This window comes from Salarias fasciatus, chromosome 11 (genome assembly GCF_902148845.1).
Source record: "Salarias fasciatus chromosome 11, fSalaFa1.1, whole genome shotgun sequence".
NCBI classification, from domain to species: domain Eukaryota; kingdom Metazoa; phylum Chordata; class Actinopteri; order Blenniiformes; family Blenniidae; genus Salarias; species Salarias fasciatus.
The window spans coordinates 107,137-125,408 of record NC_043755.1 but is presented as its reverse complement, the minus strand read 5'-3'; the positions used below and the strand labels follow the sequence as shown (position 1 = coordinate 125,408).

The 18,272-nt window shown below is 40.8% G+C and overlaps 1 protein-coding gene across 1 annotated transcript; it reads right to left on the bottom strand.

Annotated features, from left to right (window-relative positions):
• Window positions 1-5,895: 5,895 nt before the first annotated feature.
• LOC115396394 (macrophage mannose receptor 1-like) lies at window positions 5,896-17,720 on the bottom strand. The gene is made up of 6 exons (XM_030102268.1): window positions 17,456-17,720; window positions 13,954-14,001; window positions 9,947-10,354; window positions 8,240-8,578; window positions 8,077-8,159; window positions 5,896-6,242 (listed from the first exon to the last, which is right to left on the bottom strand). The coding sequence occupies exons 1-6, from the start codon at window positions 17,718-17,720 to the stop codon at window positions 6,126-6,128; spliced, it is 1,260 nt and encodes a 419-aa protein (XP_029958128.1). The 3' UTR covers window positions 5,896-6,125.
• Window positions 17,721-18,272: the final 552 nt, after the last annotated feature.

Below are 18,272 nucleotides of genomic sequence, written 5' to 3'. Positions count from 1 at the left end.
GTTCACCACCGTTCACCACCGTTTAACAGAAGTTGGCCTCCGTTAAAGCAACGCCGTAAACGCTCGGAGGCCACCGCTGATGTTACACCCCCTCCAAAGGCTGCAACGATCAGCCAGACCATCATACATTTTTTAGTGTTTTTGCGCAGGAGCACAGCAGCAGGTTGTTTTTCTGTAATCTAATGTATTAGAAATTAACATAAATAAACAAAATATTAAGTCAAGAGAATCAGCAAACCTTTTAATGCCTCATGTCTGCTGTATTAATGCCTCAAATCAGGTTTTAAAATTGATTTGACTTTTTACGGCGCATTTGCGCAGCGTCACCTCTCACACTCCGCGCACTCGTTTCCTTGATAAACACGCACACACACACCAACACACACAAAACAGTTGTGTTATTAACCGTCAATAATAATCAAGAACATATTAAAATTTGTAAAATAAGTCTCCCCGGCTGCGCACCAGGACGGACACCCCCCCCCCCCCCCCCCCCCACACGGTCCGTCCTCACCCTGCTCATTTTATTTTGGGACTGCAGGCTCGACAGGACAAAGGTATTTATTCAGAAAATATGTTCGTTCTCAAATTAATTTTTGGAAACGAAAAACACTTGGTTGCTGTACTTTGATGGAGGATATAATATTTTACCTGAATCTGTAACTGGCACATCTGGAGACGCTGCAGTGCTCCAACTACCGTGTTCACTGTTGTGTAGAGATTTATTACATTAGTTTATTTTTTTTCACACCATTTTATGTTATTATTATGTAGTTGTAAACTGACAGTAGCCTACAGTAATTCTCTATACCTGGAGGTGACGCGTGAGCGCTTCATGCGCCGCTGCAGGTTCTGCTGGACTGTCCGACACGTCTCCGTCATCCGACTCCCCCTCACTGACCTCCTGTATCATTGCTGAAGCTTCTGTTATGCCTCTTTTTATTGTCTTTTTTTTGGGGGGGAGGGGGGGGGGGGGGTGGGGGGTTTGGTTGATATTTTTGGCCGATTGTCTGATGTCAGAGCTAGCTCCCTGTTGAGATGCGCGCATATGAACCACAACAAATCAATCGCAGAAAAAAAGCAACGCGAAGTGCGTCTTCTTTATCTTTCGGGGGTATAAATGCTTTGTAATATTATGTGTGTCATTGTTAGGACCTTATTTGCTTCAGAAACCTTATTTGCTTCAGAAAAACATACAAGACACATATTTAGGAAAAGTCAAAGAATTAGAGGACAGGGGAATTATTTTAACAGATTTATTTGAATTATAAAAACCCAAACGGTCTGTCAGAATGTCATGGCTGTTCTGGTGTTAACAACTGTGAAAAAAATACTGTTTTATATATATTACTTCAACCTTTTTCATTTATTATTCCATTCCACTATTCCACCAACCCCGTGTCCGCTCGTAAAACGCTTCCCACTGCTCCACCGACGTTTGTGCAATGTTTAATCGCTGCCCGGGCAACACAGCGAAGCAGCGGTGGTCCAGCGTCCTAGATTGCGTTGGCCTGGCGGACCCGAGCGTCCACGAACTTGCGTCTAGCGGTGCCAAACTTGGACTGGGAGTTGGTGGAGCGGGGGTGAACATTGCCGGGGCGGAAAATTCAACGCTCCTCACCGCTCGGAATATTTTGTGCAGCTCAAAACTTTCGGAGCGGTGGGAGGGCCCCTCCGGTAACATCAGCGGTGGCCGAGCGTACACGGCGTTGCTTTAACGGAGGCCAACTTCTGTTAAACGGTGGTGAACGATTACGAGCGGTGATGCATTTTTTTCACCGCTCCAGGAACGCTCCAGCAAAGTTCGGGCGGTGTGACCGGCCTTAACATCAGCGGTGGCTGAGCGTTTACGGCGTTGCTTTAACGGAGGCCATTTTCTGTTAAACGGTGGTGAACGGTGGTGAACGGTTACGAGCGGTGATGGATTTTTTTCACCGCTCCAGGGACGCTCCAGCAAAGTTCGGGCGGTGTGACTGGGCCCTTAGCTCCAAAGCAGTGTATTTGACTTAAGTTTCATCCCTGTTTATTTCCATTTGTAGTTGCTTTTCACATTTGTTTGCTGATTTGGCCTGAACATACCTCAAGTTTCTGTTAACAGTTGCTAGGTAACCATGTGGAAACACGCTATTTCAAAAATCCCCAATTGTGCCTTATGCTGAACATATAGCATTATGTTCAGCATAATGCTATGTAGTATTAGACTACAGTCTAATACTGTAGTCTAATACTACACTATAGACTGTTGTCTAATACAACGGTGTACAATGTGAGTGTGAACCACATTATTTCATGTAGCTCATACAGTACGGTCAAATCAAGAGTTAGAAATCATTAGGAGGCAATAAGGATTAACCCCAGTTTCCATGGGCTGCCACGTGGAGGCACAGCAGGGGTCTATGTGTTTGAAGGGACTTGCATCAAACCGAATGAAGATATTTGGTGAGATTACAGTCCCCACATTCACCCAATGGCCATATGACCACCAGCCCACATACATGGAGTATGGAAAGAAATTGGAATTGTGAGCAGCATGAGAAAAAATGAATAATGGCAAGGTCTATTGAAAGTGTTAACATGAGGAATTAAAGGGTGGCACTGATCCGGTTTCTGGTTTGTACTGCAGTTTGGTTGTAAGGGCCCTGTGCATGTGGCTGTGCATTTTCATCATCATTGTCATCATCCTGTTCTGGTTCTGGTTCATCTTCATGTGTGAGACATATATTGTGAAGGATGCAGCAGGTGTGGACGGCTTCACTGACTTCATGGATGTGCTTCATTTGGAGGTATTTCAATCTGCGGAATTTTGTTTTCAAGAGTCCAAAAGCATGTTCTATGGCAATTCGTGCTGTGCTGAGTTTGCGGTTGAATTGGCGTTGTTGACGTGTTAAATGTCCGTTGTCTCTATAGGGTTTCATGAGCTGGGGATACAGTGGGTATGCGGCGTCACCGATGATGTGGAGCCCTTGGGGTATGAGTCGGTGGGGATCCTCCTCCATCATCTGGCCAACTTCAGTATGCCGGAAGGCACGGGCATCATGCCAGCTTCCTGGGTGACCCACGCTGATGTGGCAGAATTTTCGGTCACTAGTGCAAAAACCAGTGAGGATGACTGAGTAGAACTGTTTTCTATTGTAATATAAGACAGGGTTATTGACTGGTTTACGGATTGGGATATGGCATCCATCTACTGCACAGAGTGTATTGGGAAAACCTGAGTTTTGAAAACCAGTGACGGTACGCTGAATGGCCTCTCCCACAGGCCAGGTAATGTGGTGGTGCAAATGGAGATTGATGAGTTGGCAAAACCGGTGTATATGGGTGGAGAGGGTGGATTTAGCAATGCCAAAATGATCAGCTACACCTCTAAATGACTCCTGATTGGACAGGGTCCATAAACAGGCCAGTGTGCTTTTGGTTATGTCTATGTTAGTGTCATTGGAGTTACTGTAGTGGGGAGCTATGGCAGCGATGATTTCCTGTAACAGAAGAATTGAGTGTTAGATTTCCCCCAATACAGATAATTTTATCATGACAGGTATGTGACCTATACAATGGCGAAAAGGTGACAAAGTAAACGAATAACAGTACTAGTAACAAGTACAAATTTAAGATACTTTTATATAGGGTGAGTACATTTTATTATGAATACTTCTTACTATGAATACTACTTTGAAGTCTTTATCCACTAAATGTGTTGATTTTGGTTTCAGTTCTGATTCTGATTTAATCCAGGATTTTGTCAGGTTTAACCCTAGTTTTTGCTTGACCCTGACAAAGCATTACATTAGTCCTGATTCGGTCCCACTTTAGACTATGTTTACATCAGGTCAATCTGTAAAATGTAAGTATTTCACACAGATGTCTTAACAAACTAGGTTCAAACTAGGACTAAACCAGGTCTACATCTGGAGCTGGATTTAATTAAGGCAATACAATGACTAAACCAATGGTAGGACGAAAGCTGAACTTTGTAAAATGATATTTTGTCCTCTTACTTAAGTTTAATTGGGATCACATACTTAAACTTGTACGTGAGTACATTTGTTGCTCATGTATCTGTACCTTTACTTAAGTCAGTCACAGTAGTACCGACATCTTCCAGCGCTGGATCAGTAATACATGTAGCCAGTAATGGTACAGCTGTACAGTCACTTCCAGGTGTGGACATGGAGGGAACGGTGAACTAAGTAAATTTTGTAGCTCTGGGAATTCTATTCAGAGTCCATGTTGAAGTGTAAATGCAGTGTTAGATCATACCTCCACTTGGCCACGGGTCAGTCTAAAGTGTCCCTTGAAGTCTGAATCATTGTAGAGGGGCACAATGTCCTCCACATAACCAAATACCTTTGGGACAATCCTGCATAACGATACATGACAACAGTAATTTACACTCCAGCAGTATTAAAATGTTGTGGGAATGTTACATATTCTTGCCAAACTGTACATGATTGAGGTGGACTTGAATTATATTTGGATGGATATGGACAAACTGTGATGATTCAATTATTGCACAAAATTGTATCCAAGTGGTTCGTAGTGTGCACAACACATTGAACCACATATACCAGCAACATTGCATATTGACCAGCACACCTAGAAAACAATTTCTACATGATGCGACTTGTTGTCCTACATAATAGTTTCACAAGATCTGAGTCCCATAGCAGCAAAATTTCAGGGCAATAACAGGAATGATGGTGTCATGGTGTCAACTGTAATTAATCTGTGACAAGGATCAATGCTGAGGTATCGGACTGTGTTCATATTTCATTTGTGGATACATACCGTATTACTGGAGAATCATTACACTGAAATAAGTGTTTTTATTGTTTGTGGTTGTATTATTGGAATTCCTCATCGGGGTGACTTGGTCTACATTATAATGTAAAATAGTAGATACTGTAATAGTGTACTGTTGCTTTGAGTAGTTATCCATTGCATGCAGTTGTTGAAGAGCACAGCTAATATAGGGCTATACACTTTTTGGTCTTTATAGTCAACAAAGCAGTTGGGATTTGTCCCTACCTTCGCTCGTTATGTTCAGCATGTAGTTCGTGATCGCGCAGGTCATCAAGCTCGACTTCCTCCATGAGGACGTACGCAAACGCGATCTCAGCCATCTCTGTTGCTGACAGCAGGGTTGTCCGAGTTGGAGGCAGACTTATAACTCCGCCCCACGGCTGCGCCGCCTACTTCGTCTAGCTCCGTCTACCTCTGGCTTTGCCATCGTGAACGCACCTATGCTTACGGGCAGGATTCACCCTGGACACATTACCAGTTCATCACAGGACACACACACACACACACACACACACACACACACACACACACACACACACACAGTCTCGTATTTCTATCCTTGTGGGGACCGTCCATTGACTCCCATTCATGTCTAGCCCCTAACCCTGACCCTTACCCTAACCCTAACCCACACCACAATAAAGCCTAACCCTAAAGAAATGTTTTTGCACTTTTACTTTTTTCAGTAACAACAACATGGTCAAGAAAACACTGTTTCTCCTACTTAGGACCGGAAAAAGGTCCCCACAAGGCACGTAGTTTCACGTTTTGCTATCCTTGTGGGGACATTTGGCCCCAACAAGGATAGAAATACGAGAACGCACACACACACGCACACACACAAACACACACACACACACACACACACACATGGCTGAAACCAGTCAAATTCTATGTACTGTACTTTGTGGTGAGTGTTTCAGGGGATGGTGAGAATACAGGGTTGTGGCATCTGAATATTCACGACCAAATAATTCCGATTCAGCTTTATTTTGCAGGTTCATGTCGAGAGGTTTTACAGACCCAACCTTGTTTTTATTAATACATGATTTTGATTGTAGAAGGTAAAGATTAAAAAAGAGAAAACAACACACAGACAAACACACACAGCTACTTTTATCATCTTTGTCAAACTCCTCAGGTTTGTCTTCATGCATCTAATCACATTGTTTAAATACATCTGATATATGTTATAATTAGTGTTGGTTAACCAGGCTTGTGCTTGTGTTTGTATTTGAATGTCTTTACAATAAAAATGCACAATACACTTCTTTTTTGAATTCATTATTAACATTTTGTCACATTTTGCTGTATTCAGGAAATCCTTATTGGTTACATTTGTTGCCGTTGGATTCCTTGTTGTTTTTCTGATCTTCCTCTTCTTCAAATTTAATCTTCCACTCCATCCTTAATCCAGTATTGTCGTACTTGGTCAGAAGTGCCTCCAGATAAAAAGAAGTGCATTAAATTATTGGGAAAAAACACAACATTGCTTTGAATAACAAACATTTGAAGTAAAACAGAAGCAATTGACATAGCTTGTCAGGAAAAGTGCCACATTTAACATATAAATATTGTTTACTGAGCAATTTAAAGCTGAACGGCCACACTAATAGATATGTTTCCCCTGTATTTAGTGCCTCATGCAGGTTTTGTCGACCAATGTGTAAAAATCTGCAGTGTTCCAATTAAAACCTCACCAATGTTTCGAAGTGAATTTCCCTCATTTCCCAACTAATTCAAAATCAAACCAATTAAAACAATCTCACACATCACAGCAATAAACATGAAATCTGATCAAATGATTTCAGCAGATCACAGGAGAACTATGCTTGTCGTTTTCAAGTCCTGCTGGAAAACTGGGATGCTGGCGCTTCTGATAAACATGTGTAACCTAAAAATGTAAAAAAAAAAATGTATTTTTTCTCACTCGGTTATAATACTATAAATGAGACATCTGAATCTGCTAAGTGTGTGTGTGAGAGACCCCACTGTTGCCTGATTACCAGACAAAACTAAAAAAAAAAAAAAAAAAATAGGCTTGTCATCTTTCAGGCATTAAAAGTGAAACTTACCTGATTGTTTCCATTGTTTTACATTCACAGTGTGAATTACAGAAACAATTGTTCAATAAAAAGCTGTGTTTTAATGGAATAAACACCAAATATGGAAAAAAAAAGTTATACATTGGTCATCTATACAAACACTTACTTAAACGAGAACTTTTATAGTAATTTCATTGTGCATTCAAGTGAGAACGTTTTTGACTTTTATGTTTTGGTCACTTTCTCCTGATTTCTGCCCTGTGGACACCAGGTGGAAGTATCTAGAACGGGGTGTCAGAGTATGACACCCCTGGACGGGATGACATGGGATGACAATTACTCTTTTTTTTACAAAATCAAATAATCATTACTGAGAACGGCTACAATCTCATCATAAAATTAATTTTAATGATACCTAGTGCAAAATACTGTAATGACCCGGGGGTCTATGTTCCACATGCCTCAAAGCATGCTGGGTGGACTTGCTGCAGGTGTGTTTTGGGCTGTAAGGGCAACTTTGTGGTGATCTGTGTACTTAAATTACTTCTTAGTTCTTAGTCCCGTAATGGTGCTGTGTGTTCCTTGTGTTTATGCATGTTTGTTGAATTGTGAGTGGGATGTGTGTGAGCCGTCATGACTTCAGGGCCGGATGTTGTGTGTGAGTTCTGACTTTTATGCTTTTTTGAAATAACCCTCATAACAGAAAGAAGTCTCTCCTGTCTTCTATTGCGCACCTCGAAGTCACTGCTTGCCACAATACAGTAAAATGTCCTTTTGCTGTTACATGATTTGTGCGCATACAAATCTACCCTGACAGCATGGCTTTGAGACTAATGCTACTTTGCATTTTCACAGTGAGATCTTTGATGTCTCAGCTCGACTCTCAGTGTAGCACTGTCACTCTTAATACATGATTAAAAAAAATAAATGTTTGCAAGGAATTTGTCACCGCTTGCTTGGTTGATTGGCGGGCTGGAACGGAAACTCTTGACAGCCAATGTTTGACATCCCTGGTTTAGAGGTAGTCAAAAACTTAATTAAAACTTCAAGATCCCCAAACTTTTGAAAATTAATCACATTTTTCTATCATCTTTAAAATTATATAATTTAGAATCTATAAGTCATGAGTAGTACAAATGCATTTTATTGCAGTGTAATATTGTGGATGTTGATATACTTTTGTGATTCAGTTCAAGTTGAACGGATGACAAATGCTGGAAGTAACTTTCACCTGTTGCAGTGCAGCTGGATCTGAAAAGTCCCCATCAGTTTTAATCTTCATCTTCACCATGGTCTTCCTCACTTTTTGAAGATCTAATGTGAAATGATGGTGAATCAAATATAAATGTTTCAAGAAGCCTGGAACAAATAGAGGCGTGTGCATTTCAGTTCACCTTCCTGGCAGATGAATGCATGCTCCCTGTAGCAACTGTCATCATTCCATTGATGGTTTGAATATTCACCAGCACAGTGCTGATTATAGCCGTGGGCATCGGGTTTTCCAGATGCCCAGTTTTTAAAAGAGCTGCTGCTGCCGTCCGACCACCTCCAGGGTATCCGATACAAACCAATCCAGCCATCAAACAATCCTTCTGAGGAGGCTTTGCTGTTCTCCTCCTCAGTCTCGATCATGGCCAGGTCTTTATAGTGTTCTCTGCAGTACAACTTCGCTTGCTCCCATGTCATGGTCTGTTCAATCACATGATATTGCTTTTGGCCTGAAGTACTTATGTCTGTGTGAAATAAAAGTACAGCAGTTACTCGGCGGAATTTGAATTTCTTAAAAAAAAAAAAAAAAAAAAAAGATTAAAAAAATACCAAGTACGAGGGGGTACCCAAAAATTCCCGGAATTTGATTGTAACTTTTTATTTCTGACATTTCAAAATAAAACACCACCGTCGCCTTCAAAATAACCTCCATCCGCATTAATGCAGCGCTCCAGCCGTGTCTCCCACTTGACGAACGTGTCGTGACACCCGTGCGTAAAAGTGCCATTCTGGGCCGGCTGCGTTTTTTCTGTCACCTCCTCCACATCTGCAAACCGCTGTCCCTTCAGCTCTTTCTTCAACTTGGGGAACAAGAAAAAGTCACTCAGGGCTACATCTGGCGAATAAGATGGATGGGAGAGGAGATTCATCTCATTCTTCGCCAGAAACTGCCTAACACGCAGTGCCGTGTCCGCTGGCGCTCTGTGGTGGTGGATCAACCGGGCTCCGCTCCGCCACTACGCGGGCCGCTTCCTCCTCACATCCTCACGGAGCCGTCTGAGGACTTCCATGTAGTAGTCCTGATTTACAGTCTGACCTGGAGGGACAAACTCGCTGTGGACGATACCCTGGACAGCCAAGAAGCAGCTCAGCATTGTTTCCACGGCTGAGCGGACCTGACACGCCGACATCTGGTCCTTTTTAACCCGCCCGAACCACTCATGGACCTGATTCTTCCCCTGAGCTTCATCTTTGTAGACTTGCTGCAACAAGGTGAGCATTTCTGCTGCTGTTTTTCCCAGGAAAAAGCAGAATTTAATGTTTGCGCGCTGCTCTGGCTTTCCGGTTAATGTCGCCATTTTGGAAAAAGCGCAGACCGCGGCTGCACTCTGTATAAATAGCGCCTGACAGGCGTCAGTGTAACTCTGGGAGCTCAGCTTTTTCACAGATATGCACGAGGCTTCCCTGCAGCACATCTGACGGCCAGAAGTCGAAACTCATTATTATTAGTATTTTATGACCAAATTCCGGAAACTTCTGGGTACCCCCTCGTATTTATGGCAAGGGTGTAGAATCCTGATCGTGAAAGATCTGGTTGCCCTAATTATAATGACAGTCTTCTTAATGTGTTCTTTAATTAACTTTATGTTGAAAAAATCTTTACATTTAGTTTTGTCGAAGGCAGGAGACATTTAAAACATGTCTGAGCGTGAGCAGGACAAGGATTAAACATTGCTGATTTAACAGATACATTACAGTAGCTTCTCAAAAAGCAAAGGTTCAAACACCTGAGTATTACTGAGTTGTACTTATTCTCCATGGATGTACTTGTGCATGTGCGGTAACCCCCCCCCCCCCCACCAAAAAACAAAAAACAAAAAAAACTGTCTTACCTTCGTAGCAAGCAAAATATCTTTCTTCTGTACAGAAAGTATCGGTCCATGATCCACCACTTAGCATCCTCACACAGAGATCCTTCCCCTGATCATAATTTGGTTGACCAGCACTCCAGTTGTCGTAACCAGTTCTGCTTGTTGTTTCAGTTGCTGACCACCTCCAGGAGTTTGTATCATTACCCAAATTTACAATCCAGGAATTTGGATCGTCATAAAGCCCCATCCAAATCATGTCATTGTCCATGTTTGGTCTGCTCAATTTTTCTATGTCTTCCATGCTTTCAAAGGTGGCCAGGTCATTGTATTTCTCTCTGCAGTAACTCTGAGCATCGGTCCAGGTCATCTTCTGGTTGACATAGTGGTATTTACGATGGAAACTTTCCAGGCATGAAGTGATGCCAAAACCTAATTTTTGGAGAAAAAGGTGACATTTACCTTGTGGAAAGCATTTAAACAAAGATGTGATTGTACTACAAAAACTGACAACATCAGAAATAAATACTTCCTTTCAGAGGATTCAGACTAAAAACAAGCAAAATTATCTGCCAGTGCAGAAAAACAATTACAGTTGGTCAGATTTCTTGAAATGATAAAAAAAAATCTTGACTTTGGAAGAGAGAATCACTCATTATTATGAGTTTTTCTCTCTATATGAAGTAAAATAAGCTGAAGAACAGTTTCTCACCTCTTCTTTGACTGGGGATTTATATCTAAGTTTAGGTGAAAAGATCTAAAAACCAGAGCAAGATTTTTATTCCTCACTCCAGACTTGTTAGCTTTACTGGCTGAAAGAAAGACAAACCATTTGCACTAAATGAAGAATCAATTTGCATTTCGTGTAACATTTATTTGCATTGCTTTTTCAAATATTGCTTGTACATAGAGTGCAAAAAAATGACGTTTTCAAAATATAAAGAATCCCTTACACATTTGAGCATAGCAATATATGTAGAACATTTAAAATATGTAATTTAAAGCACTTTAAAATACTTTTTTTTCCAAATTTAAAAAACAAGTTAGAAAAGAGAGAGCATTGTGTTGCACGTCTGAAACACATTATATGAATGCAAACCAGTCGAAATATTGACATCTGTTTTCATACTGTAGTCAAATGAGAAAATGAAAAATGGAGCTGCCTGAGTGGTAGGATAAACACCACAGGGTTTCACATGACTACACATGGGTGGTGTCTTGGTCTCATGCAGTTTATGAGAAGTCCATCTGGAAAATATTCACAGTACTTCCCTTTCTCCAAATTTTGCTGTTATTTTTTCCCTCAATTTTCAACATGCAATTTTGCCCCAGGATGACAATGAAAACCCAAGAAATAAAATGCACTGTATATACAGTAAGTATTCATAGCCTTTGCTTTGAAGGTCAACAAAGACCTCAGGTGCGTCCTGTTCCCACTGATCATCGGTGAGATGTTTCTACAGCTTCATCGGAAGCCTCCTGTGGTAAATTCAGATGAATGACTTGATTTGGGAAGAAACACAAACCAAGGATTAAGTCAAAAGAATTGTCTCTAGACCTCTGATACAGGACTGTCTCCAGGCACAAATCTCTGGAAGCATCCAGAAAACAGTCTGCTGCTTTGAAGGTTGTAATGAGCAGAGTGACCTCCATCGTCCCGAAATGGAAGAAGTTCAGAACCAGCAGCACTCTTCCTGGAGCTGGTTGTCTAAACTGAGTGATCTGAGGAGAAAAGTCTTATCCAGGGAGGTGACCAAGAACCTGAACTCTGTCAGAGCTCCAGTGTTCTGCTGTGTTCGAAACCGCATACCGTCTACTACATCCTTCCATACTCATACTATCCACACTGCATCCTGCTTACTCAGCCCATGAAACAGTATGCAAAGCGTTTACACTACAGCGTACTACATAATAACCCACAATGCATTGCACTCCTCCCTGAGCAGAAATCGACCTGCTAAAGCTGATTTCACTTTAGCTCTAAACTCTTCAAATGTATAACTTCATTGAAATTTTTTTTAAATTAGGCGACAACCGAATACCAACCGTTTATGATTTTGTTCGGACGAATTCGGCAAAATTCAATCGAGCCGCAGTGAGCAATGCACTTCCGGTTATTTTCACCAAAATAAACCACCCCTTTCCCTTTCTCATGCAAATACCTCAGTGATAAATCTGTGCTTTTACTTTGAAAACAAGAAGGCAATCTTTCAACAATATATCTCGCTTAACATCGCCGTTTGCACCGGTGTCCCGTTAACGGACCAGTTATGATGCCAATTATGATGCTTTACCGACGGAGAGTTTTTTCGGCTCTTCAACAAAGATCGGCTCGCCGTCTTCAGTACATCATGGTCGCTTTCAACATGGACTTGTTGTCAGATGTAAGTGGTTTTTTTTTTTTGTTTGTTTTTTTTTTTTACTGTTTTTAATCAATGTCAATCCAATCAGAAATCTCGTAACATAACATACCTACGAGCACAAACAATGGAGGGAAGATTAAATCTAGAACCATACTCAGCTTGCTAAATGTACATCATGAAGAAACAGTCATTGTGAACTGAATAAAGTTTATTCAAATGTCCGTCGCGTTGCTTCTTGGGCAATTTCAGTATGAGTAGTGAACTCACGATGTCTCAACATTTCTGGCAAATGCAGTGTGCATCCGGGAACTTCTCGCCTACTCAAAATCGCATACTGCCAGTGTGAACGCACTGCATACTCAATAAGTTAGTATGAGTAGTAGGTAAGTACGCGGTTTCGAACACAGCCTTCCTCCGTGGAAAAAGGAGAACCTTTCAGAATCATGTCTGCAGCAATCCACTAATCAGGCCTGTCTGAAAGAGTGGCAAGACAGAAAACACTCTGTAGCAAAAGACAGATGCGGCCCTTCAAAAGATTCTGAGACCAGGAAAAACAACCATCGCTGCTCATCATTAGGCTGATACCATCCCTGTAGTGAAGCATGATGATGGTGGTACCATCCTGAATCCTCTTTCAGCAGGAAACAACTCTAACGAAACAGCCAACACATCAAATGAGGCTTCAGGACATTTCAGTGAGTGGCTCAGCCAGAGCCCAGGCTTGAATATCTGTCATTTCTCATCCAACTAGATCATGCTGGAGACAGGGCATAGATACTGGGAGGGACTCCGAATTGCAGTCCCAAAATATTTTTTTGACAGTCATCCACCCCCTTGTGGGAAGCACAGTCATGGCAGGTAGTAAATTGCTATGGTGGAGTCTTCATCATTCTTCAATTTCAGTTATAAACCACATCACAATGAGTGGCCTTAAATGCAAGTCGCAGCCATTAAACACTGCTGGTTGGCTTCATTTCATGCCGTTCATTTATACTGTTAATCAGTGATTGGTGGACTCTCCAAGACCCGCCTCCTTGGGGTGACTTTTCCAGTGCTCCAAGCTGTTTATCTGCTCTTTTATTGCAGATTATTTATAGAAAATGAAGCACATCCATTATTAGTATATTATAGTTTAATATTACAGTTTTTTTTTGTTCTTTTTTTTCAGTTTCTGAATCGCAGAATGAGGGGCGGAGTTGAATGTAATGTAGGACACGATGTGTGGCGCTATCCCTCATCAACAATGCTCAAGATGACTGGACCTGGCTGGAGAGGTGGTGCAAAGATGAACGAGCCAAACTCCCCAAAGTACTGCATGTGTGGCAGGTTTTGTGGCGTCATATTCAAAAACATTTGGGGCTGTAATTGGATGAGTCACAAAGAAGTTGAGGGAAAAAAAAATGCTGTGAATAGTCTCTGGTTGCACTGTAATAAATTGAACCCAGCTTTTAATCTGAAATGTTTTTTTTTTTTTTTCCCACTTGACCCTGAATCTGAATGTGCAAGGTTAAAGGTTATAGATTCCTCAAGTTCATTACCTGAATCATGTTTGGTCGACCACAGCGTCACAGAGCACCTTATCAACAGTTCATACATGACTTTGTGATTACGTAAAAAAAAACATAGGTAGCTAAAAGTGAAAAATAAATGTTAATCTTACTCTCTTACCAAAATAGAGGAAGATCACACACACTTGGTAATCCATATGTGCATTTACTGTAACAGAAAAACAGAATACAGGGAGATATCTGAAAAGCAGACAAAGCAAACACCATATCAACTGTTGTTATTTTGGTGTTAAAAAGTATAAAATAACTAATTAAAAAAAGCTAACACAATGAACTTTTAGAAGACTGTATAAAATCCAAAAGAAAAAACTGTTCCCAACATCAGGTAAGTCCTGCATAAAGCTTGTATATTTTATGAGAACATTTCTGGTTTGCTATGTCAATGTCAAACATTTGTCAGATTTCTACTTGAATTTGTTCTCTATTTTGAATAAATGTCAAGTAAAAGTACTTTCTAAGATTATATTTCTATCCAATGGGTGCAGTTTCAAAATTTAAGAAATCTATAATTATTTTTAAAATATGAAACATGTTAACACAAAAATCTCTGATTGTGTTCTTAAATAATGAAACATTTTAAGCTCTGTACTCACGCGAGTAAATCCAGTGATTTAAGGAGTTTCAAACCACATCTATGGGTACTGCCCTTGTCAGTGAGGGGAATTGATTTGTGTCCTGCCATTTCTGAACAATGAATATGTAAACAGTAAAATAAGTATTCAAATGACTCATCGTTGGCTCACAGTGAAGAAACACAAACTCTACAATACACAGTACAAGTAAAATAGTAAAATACTTGTAGACATAAAATCAAACTTGAAATCATAAAGTTCCTAAAATAAAATTACTCTATTGAGATCCCATTTCAATGGAATGATTGCAAGAAGCTCTCTGTTACCTGATTGCAAATCACCAGTATGTAATGGGCACCATGCTGACTTCCACAGAAGATTCTGGCCTTTGCTGTCACCAACATTTTTTTTTTCAGAATAATTGAGTTTAGGGAGTCTTCTACTCTCCCTCCATACACGTAAATTGTGCAAAATATCACATTTCTGTTAAAACTAGATAAAGATCCCACACTCTCTGGCTATCACCCAAAATCACTTATCAATGCAGATCAGTAATAATCCATCAATCAATCAATCAATCAATCAATCAATCATGAGTAAATCATCAATAAAGTAATAGCAAGCAAGAATAGTAAAAAATAACACCCAACACCATACACCCTGATCAAGACTGAGTTAATCCAATGCTGCCACTCTGCTGATAATGCACTGTCACTTCAACAAACAAAAAGGGAAACTGTAAATTCTTACTCGGATTAGCAGAAAGCCACCACTTCTCAGCCTGGTTCTGCAGGTTTCTTCCTTTTGAAAAGGAAGTTTTGTGGAACTGTTGGGTTTTCTATGCAAATGAGCCTAGAAATGACTGTGTTGTAACTGGTGCTATATACATAACTCTGAATTGAAGAAAGCTGAATAAAGATGCACAACACACTTCTTTTGAAATCATTATTAAAATTTGCATAAAACAGTGTAAACAATGGGTTTCATGTTGATCATCATTTCAGTGTTTTTAACTTTACAGTATTAACAGTGCACAGTTGTACATCATCAGTCTCCAGTTAAAAACAGCAATGTTTTGTCTGGATTCAGGAAATCCTCACTGGTTACACTGGATGTCGTTTTCTTCCCTGTTGTTTTGCTGTTCTTCGTCATCTTCTTCTTCTTTGAATTTAATCATCCATTCCATCTTGAATCCAGTTGTGTTGTAGTTTGTCAGAAGTGCCTCCAGATAAAAAGAAGTGCATTACATTATTTGGAAAAATAACATCATTGCTTTGAATAAAAACAATTGAAAACTGAAAATGAAGGGGTGGGACTAGATCAGTTTGGACTTCCTCCCACTCCATTTTTGAACATTAAAAAGACAAACAAATTTTGACTCTCTTATTGCTGTTTTGTTGGTTTATGTTTGTCTTTAGTTTATAGTCTAGTACTATGTTTAAATGCTGTTTCTGTTCAAAAATAAATTCATAAACACATATGAAAAAACATTTGAAGCAAAAGCAGAAGCACTTCAGAATACTGACAATAGCTTGTCAGGACAAGTACCACATTTAACACATCAAACATTGAATTCTGAGCAATTTAAAGCTGAACGTCTTTGCTAAAAGACAATCTGTACTTGATATTTAGATAGATTTAGATAGATTGTATTTGTCAATTTTCTGTAAGTTCAGGACTTATGGAGGAACTAGAAAAAGTGTTTACTTCATACTTTGTCTAATATCTGAAGATAAAAACAATGTAACATGTGTAAAATATTTAGAATATCTGAGTCCTAATGTGCAAATTGGCAAAAGCAGACTCTGCACAAGTGGGTGTGTGACGGTACAAGTGGAAGGGGCAGCTGTGGGGAGGCAGTGGACAGAGTTCAGCATCCTGACAGCCTGAGGGATGAAGCCGTTTAGCAGTCTGGATGAGCAGGCACTGAGGCTTCAGCCGAGAAAGAGGAGCCGCTGCGCCTGCATCACCTGCCTCCTTATGTAAGTTTTGTCTGCCAATGTGATGTTTCAACTAAAACCTTGCTAAACTCTCGAAGTGAATTTCATTAATTTCCCAACCTGTTCAAAATCAAACCAATTAATCCAATCTCACACATTACACCAATAAAACATGAAATCAGTTTTTTTTTCGCAGATGTAAGCAGACCATAGGAGAGCTGTGCTTGTTGTATTCAAGTTCTGCTTGAAAACAGGGATGCTTTAATAAACTCGTCTAATTTGAGATTGGAAATTTTTTTTCTTTTTTCTCCTCACTCAGTTAAAGTCCTATAAAAATTCTTTGAAAGAGAGATCTGGATGTCTCCTTTAAAGCGACACTAAGGAACTTTCAGTTTTTGTTGGTTTTGGCGGCGCCAGTGGACAAAAGCAGTAGTGTTTTGCCTGAACGAATACCACAGTTCCCATGAGGACTAGCGCGTGGCGTCGTGAAATGCTGCTCCCGGTCGCACGCTGTCGGACTGAAGCCGGGCCAGTGTTTATCCTGGACTGTGCTTTTATCCGAGTAGCCTCTCTTCTTCTTTTTTTTTTGTCTCCTCAGACAAAACTTTTGGCTTCTTTCTCTGTTGTCCACCTTCCGCCATGTTTGCAGTACCTGGAGTTCTGTCCTTGTAACGAAAGGGGGAAGTGATGCATGCCATAAACCAGTCCACGCATTTGGAGTTTTTTTGAGTGCAGGGTTCCTACCACCCTCCTCACAGCTGCTTAGTCCAAGTGAAAGCAATACTGACGTCCTCAGGCCGTGACAGAGGGGCCATTCAACTAGTTGTAAGTTGATGCATCATCACAAAAGATATTAAAATGTTTTATTAAGGTTGAAAAGTTATCAAGTGTCGCTTTAATTTCTTCTGTGTGTTTGACCCCACTTCTGCCTGATAACCAGACAAAACTTGTTAAAATCAAAACTGAAATAAAAATAGGCATTTCACCTTTCAGGCATAAAGAATAAAACTTACCTGATTATTTTCATTACATTTGATTCATAAAATGGATTATTATTGAAGGAATGGGGGGTTTGTGGGGGTTTTGATACCCTGGCTTTCAGGGTACACAGCTGGCCTGGGGCAGGTAGCTGCCCGTGGGGGCTGGTTCTCCTCTGTATGGTCATGATCCTCTACCTGAGTGGGTGGGGTTAGCTCTTGGGCTCTTGGGTCTTGGGCCCTCTGCTCTGCCCAACTTGAGCTTCTGGTGCCTGGCAGGGTTGGCGCCTGCCAGTCTTGGTCCCCTAGGGCCCGGGTCCCATGGCTGCCGGGGGTCCCGGCTGGGGAATTCCTCTTCCCCCTTTTGGACCGGTGCATGGATGTCTGCCTGGGGTGGTGGCTGGGATCTGGAATTGCCATCGGATATCCGGTTCCTGAGGGCCTTTCTGGCCTGCTTGTGGTCTTCTCAGAGGTCAGAGGTCATATTTGCGTGATTTCTGTCACATTTGCATGATGATGCTGATCTTAAATCAGTCTTCATATTCTGCATGTGAACTCGGTCACCTTGTTGTCTTGTGGGGTGTTGAGACTAATGGCTACCTGTACTAGGTGTCTTCTGATGCCCTACTTTGTAATTTGATACCTGGATCCTCAGCTTGCACGTCCCATATAACTACCAGGTTCTCTAACAAAAGTCCATTGGATGCCCTCTGTTATATCTCTGTGCAGGTACAGGAGCCGGTCGTTCCAATTGAAGGATCTTTGTATCTTTTGACTCTCTTACTTTTCTCCACTCTCTTTGTTTTCTTCACTCTCCGTCTCTCTTCCTGTCCTTCTGTCCCGCTGTCAGTTTACAGCAATATGATGTATTCAAAATAAATGCATTAAAGTCAGAAATTATCATTATCACTTTTTCTTTCTTCTGGTGCA

Coding starts and splice junctions, on each gene's coding strand:
- LOC115396394 (XM_030102268.1), bottom strand. CDS start 17,720: ATGCACCGGTCCAAAAGGGGGAAGAGGAATTCCCCAGCCGGGACCCCC. Junction 10,355..13,953: donor TGTGATCTTCCTCTATTTTG/GTAAGAGAGTAA, acceptor TCCAAAAATTAG/GTTTTGGCATCACTTCATGC. Junction 8,160..8,239: donor TGCATTCATCTGCCAGGAAG/GTGAACTGAAAT, acceptor ATTTCACATTAG/ATCTTCAAAAAGTGAGGAAG.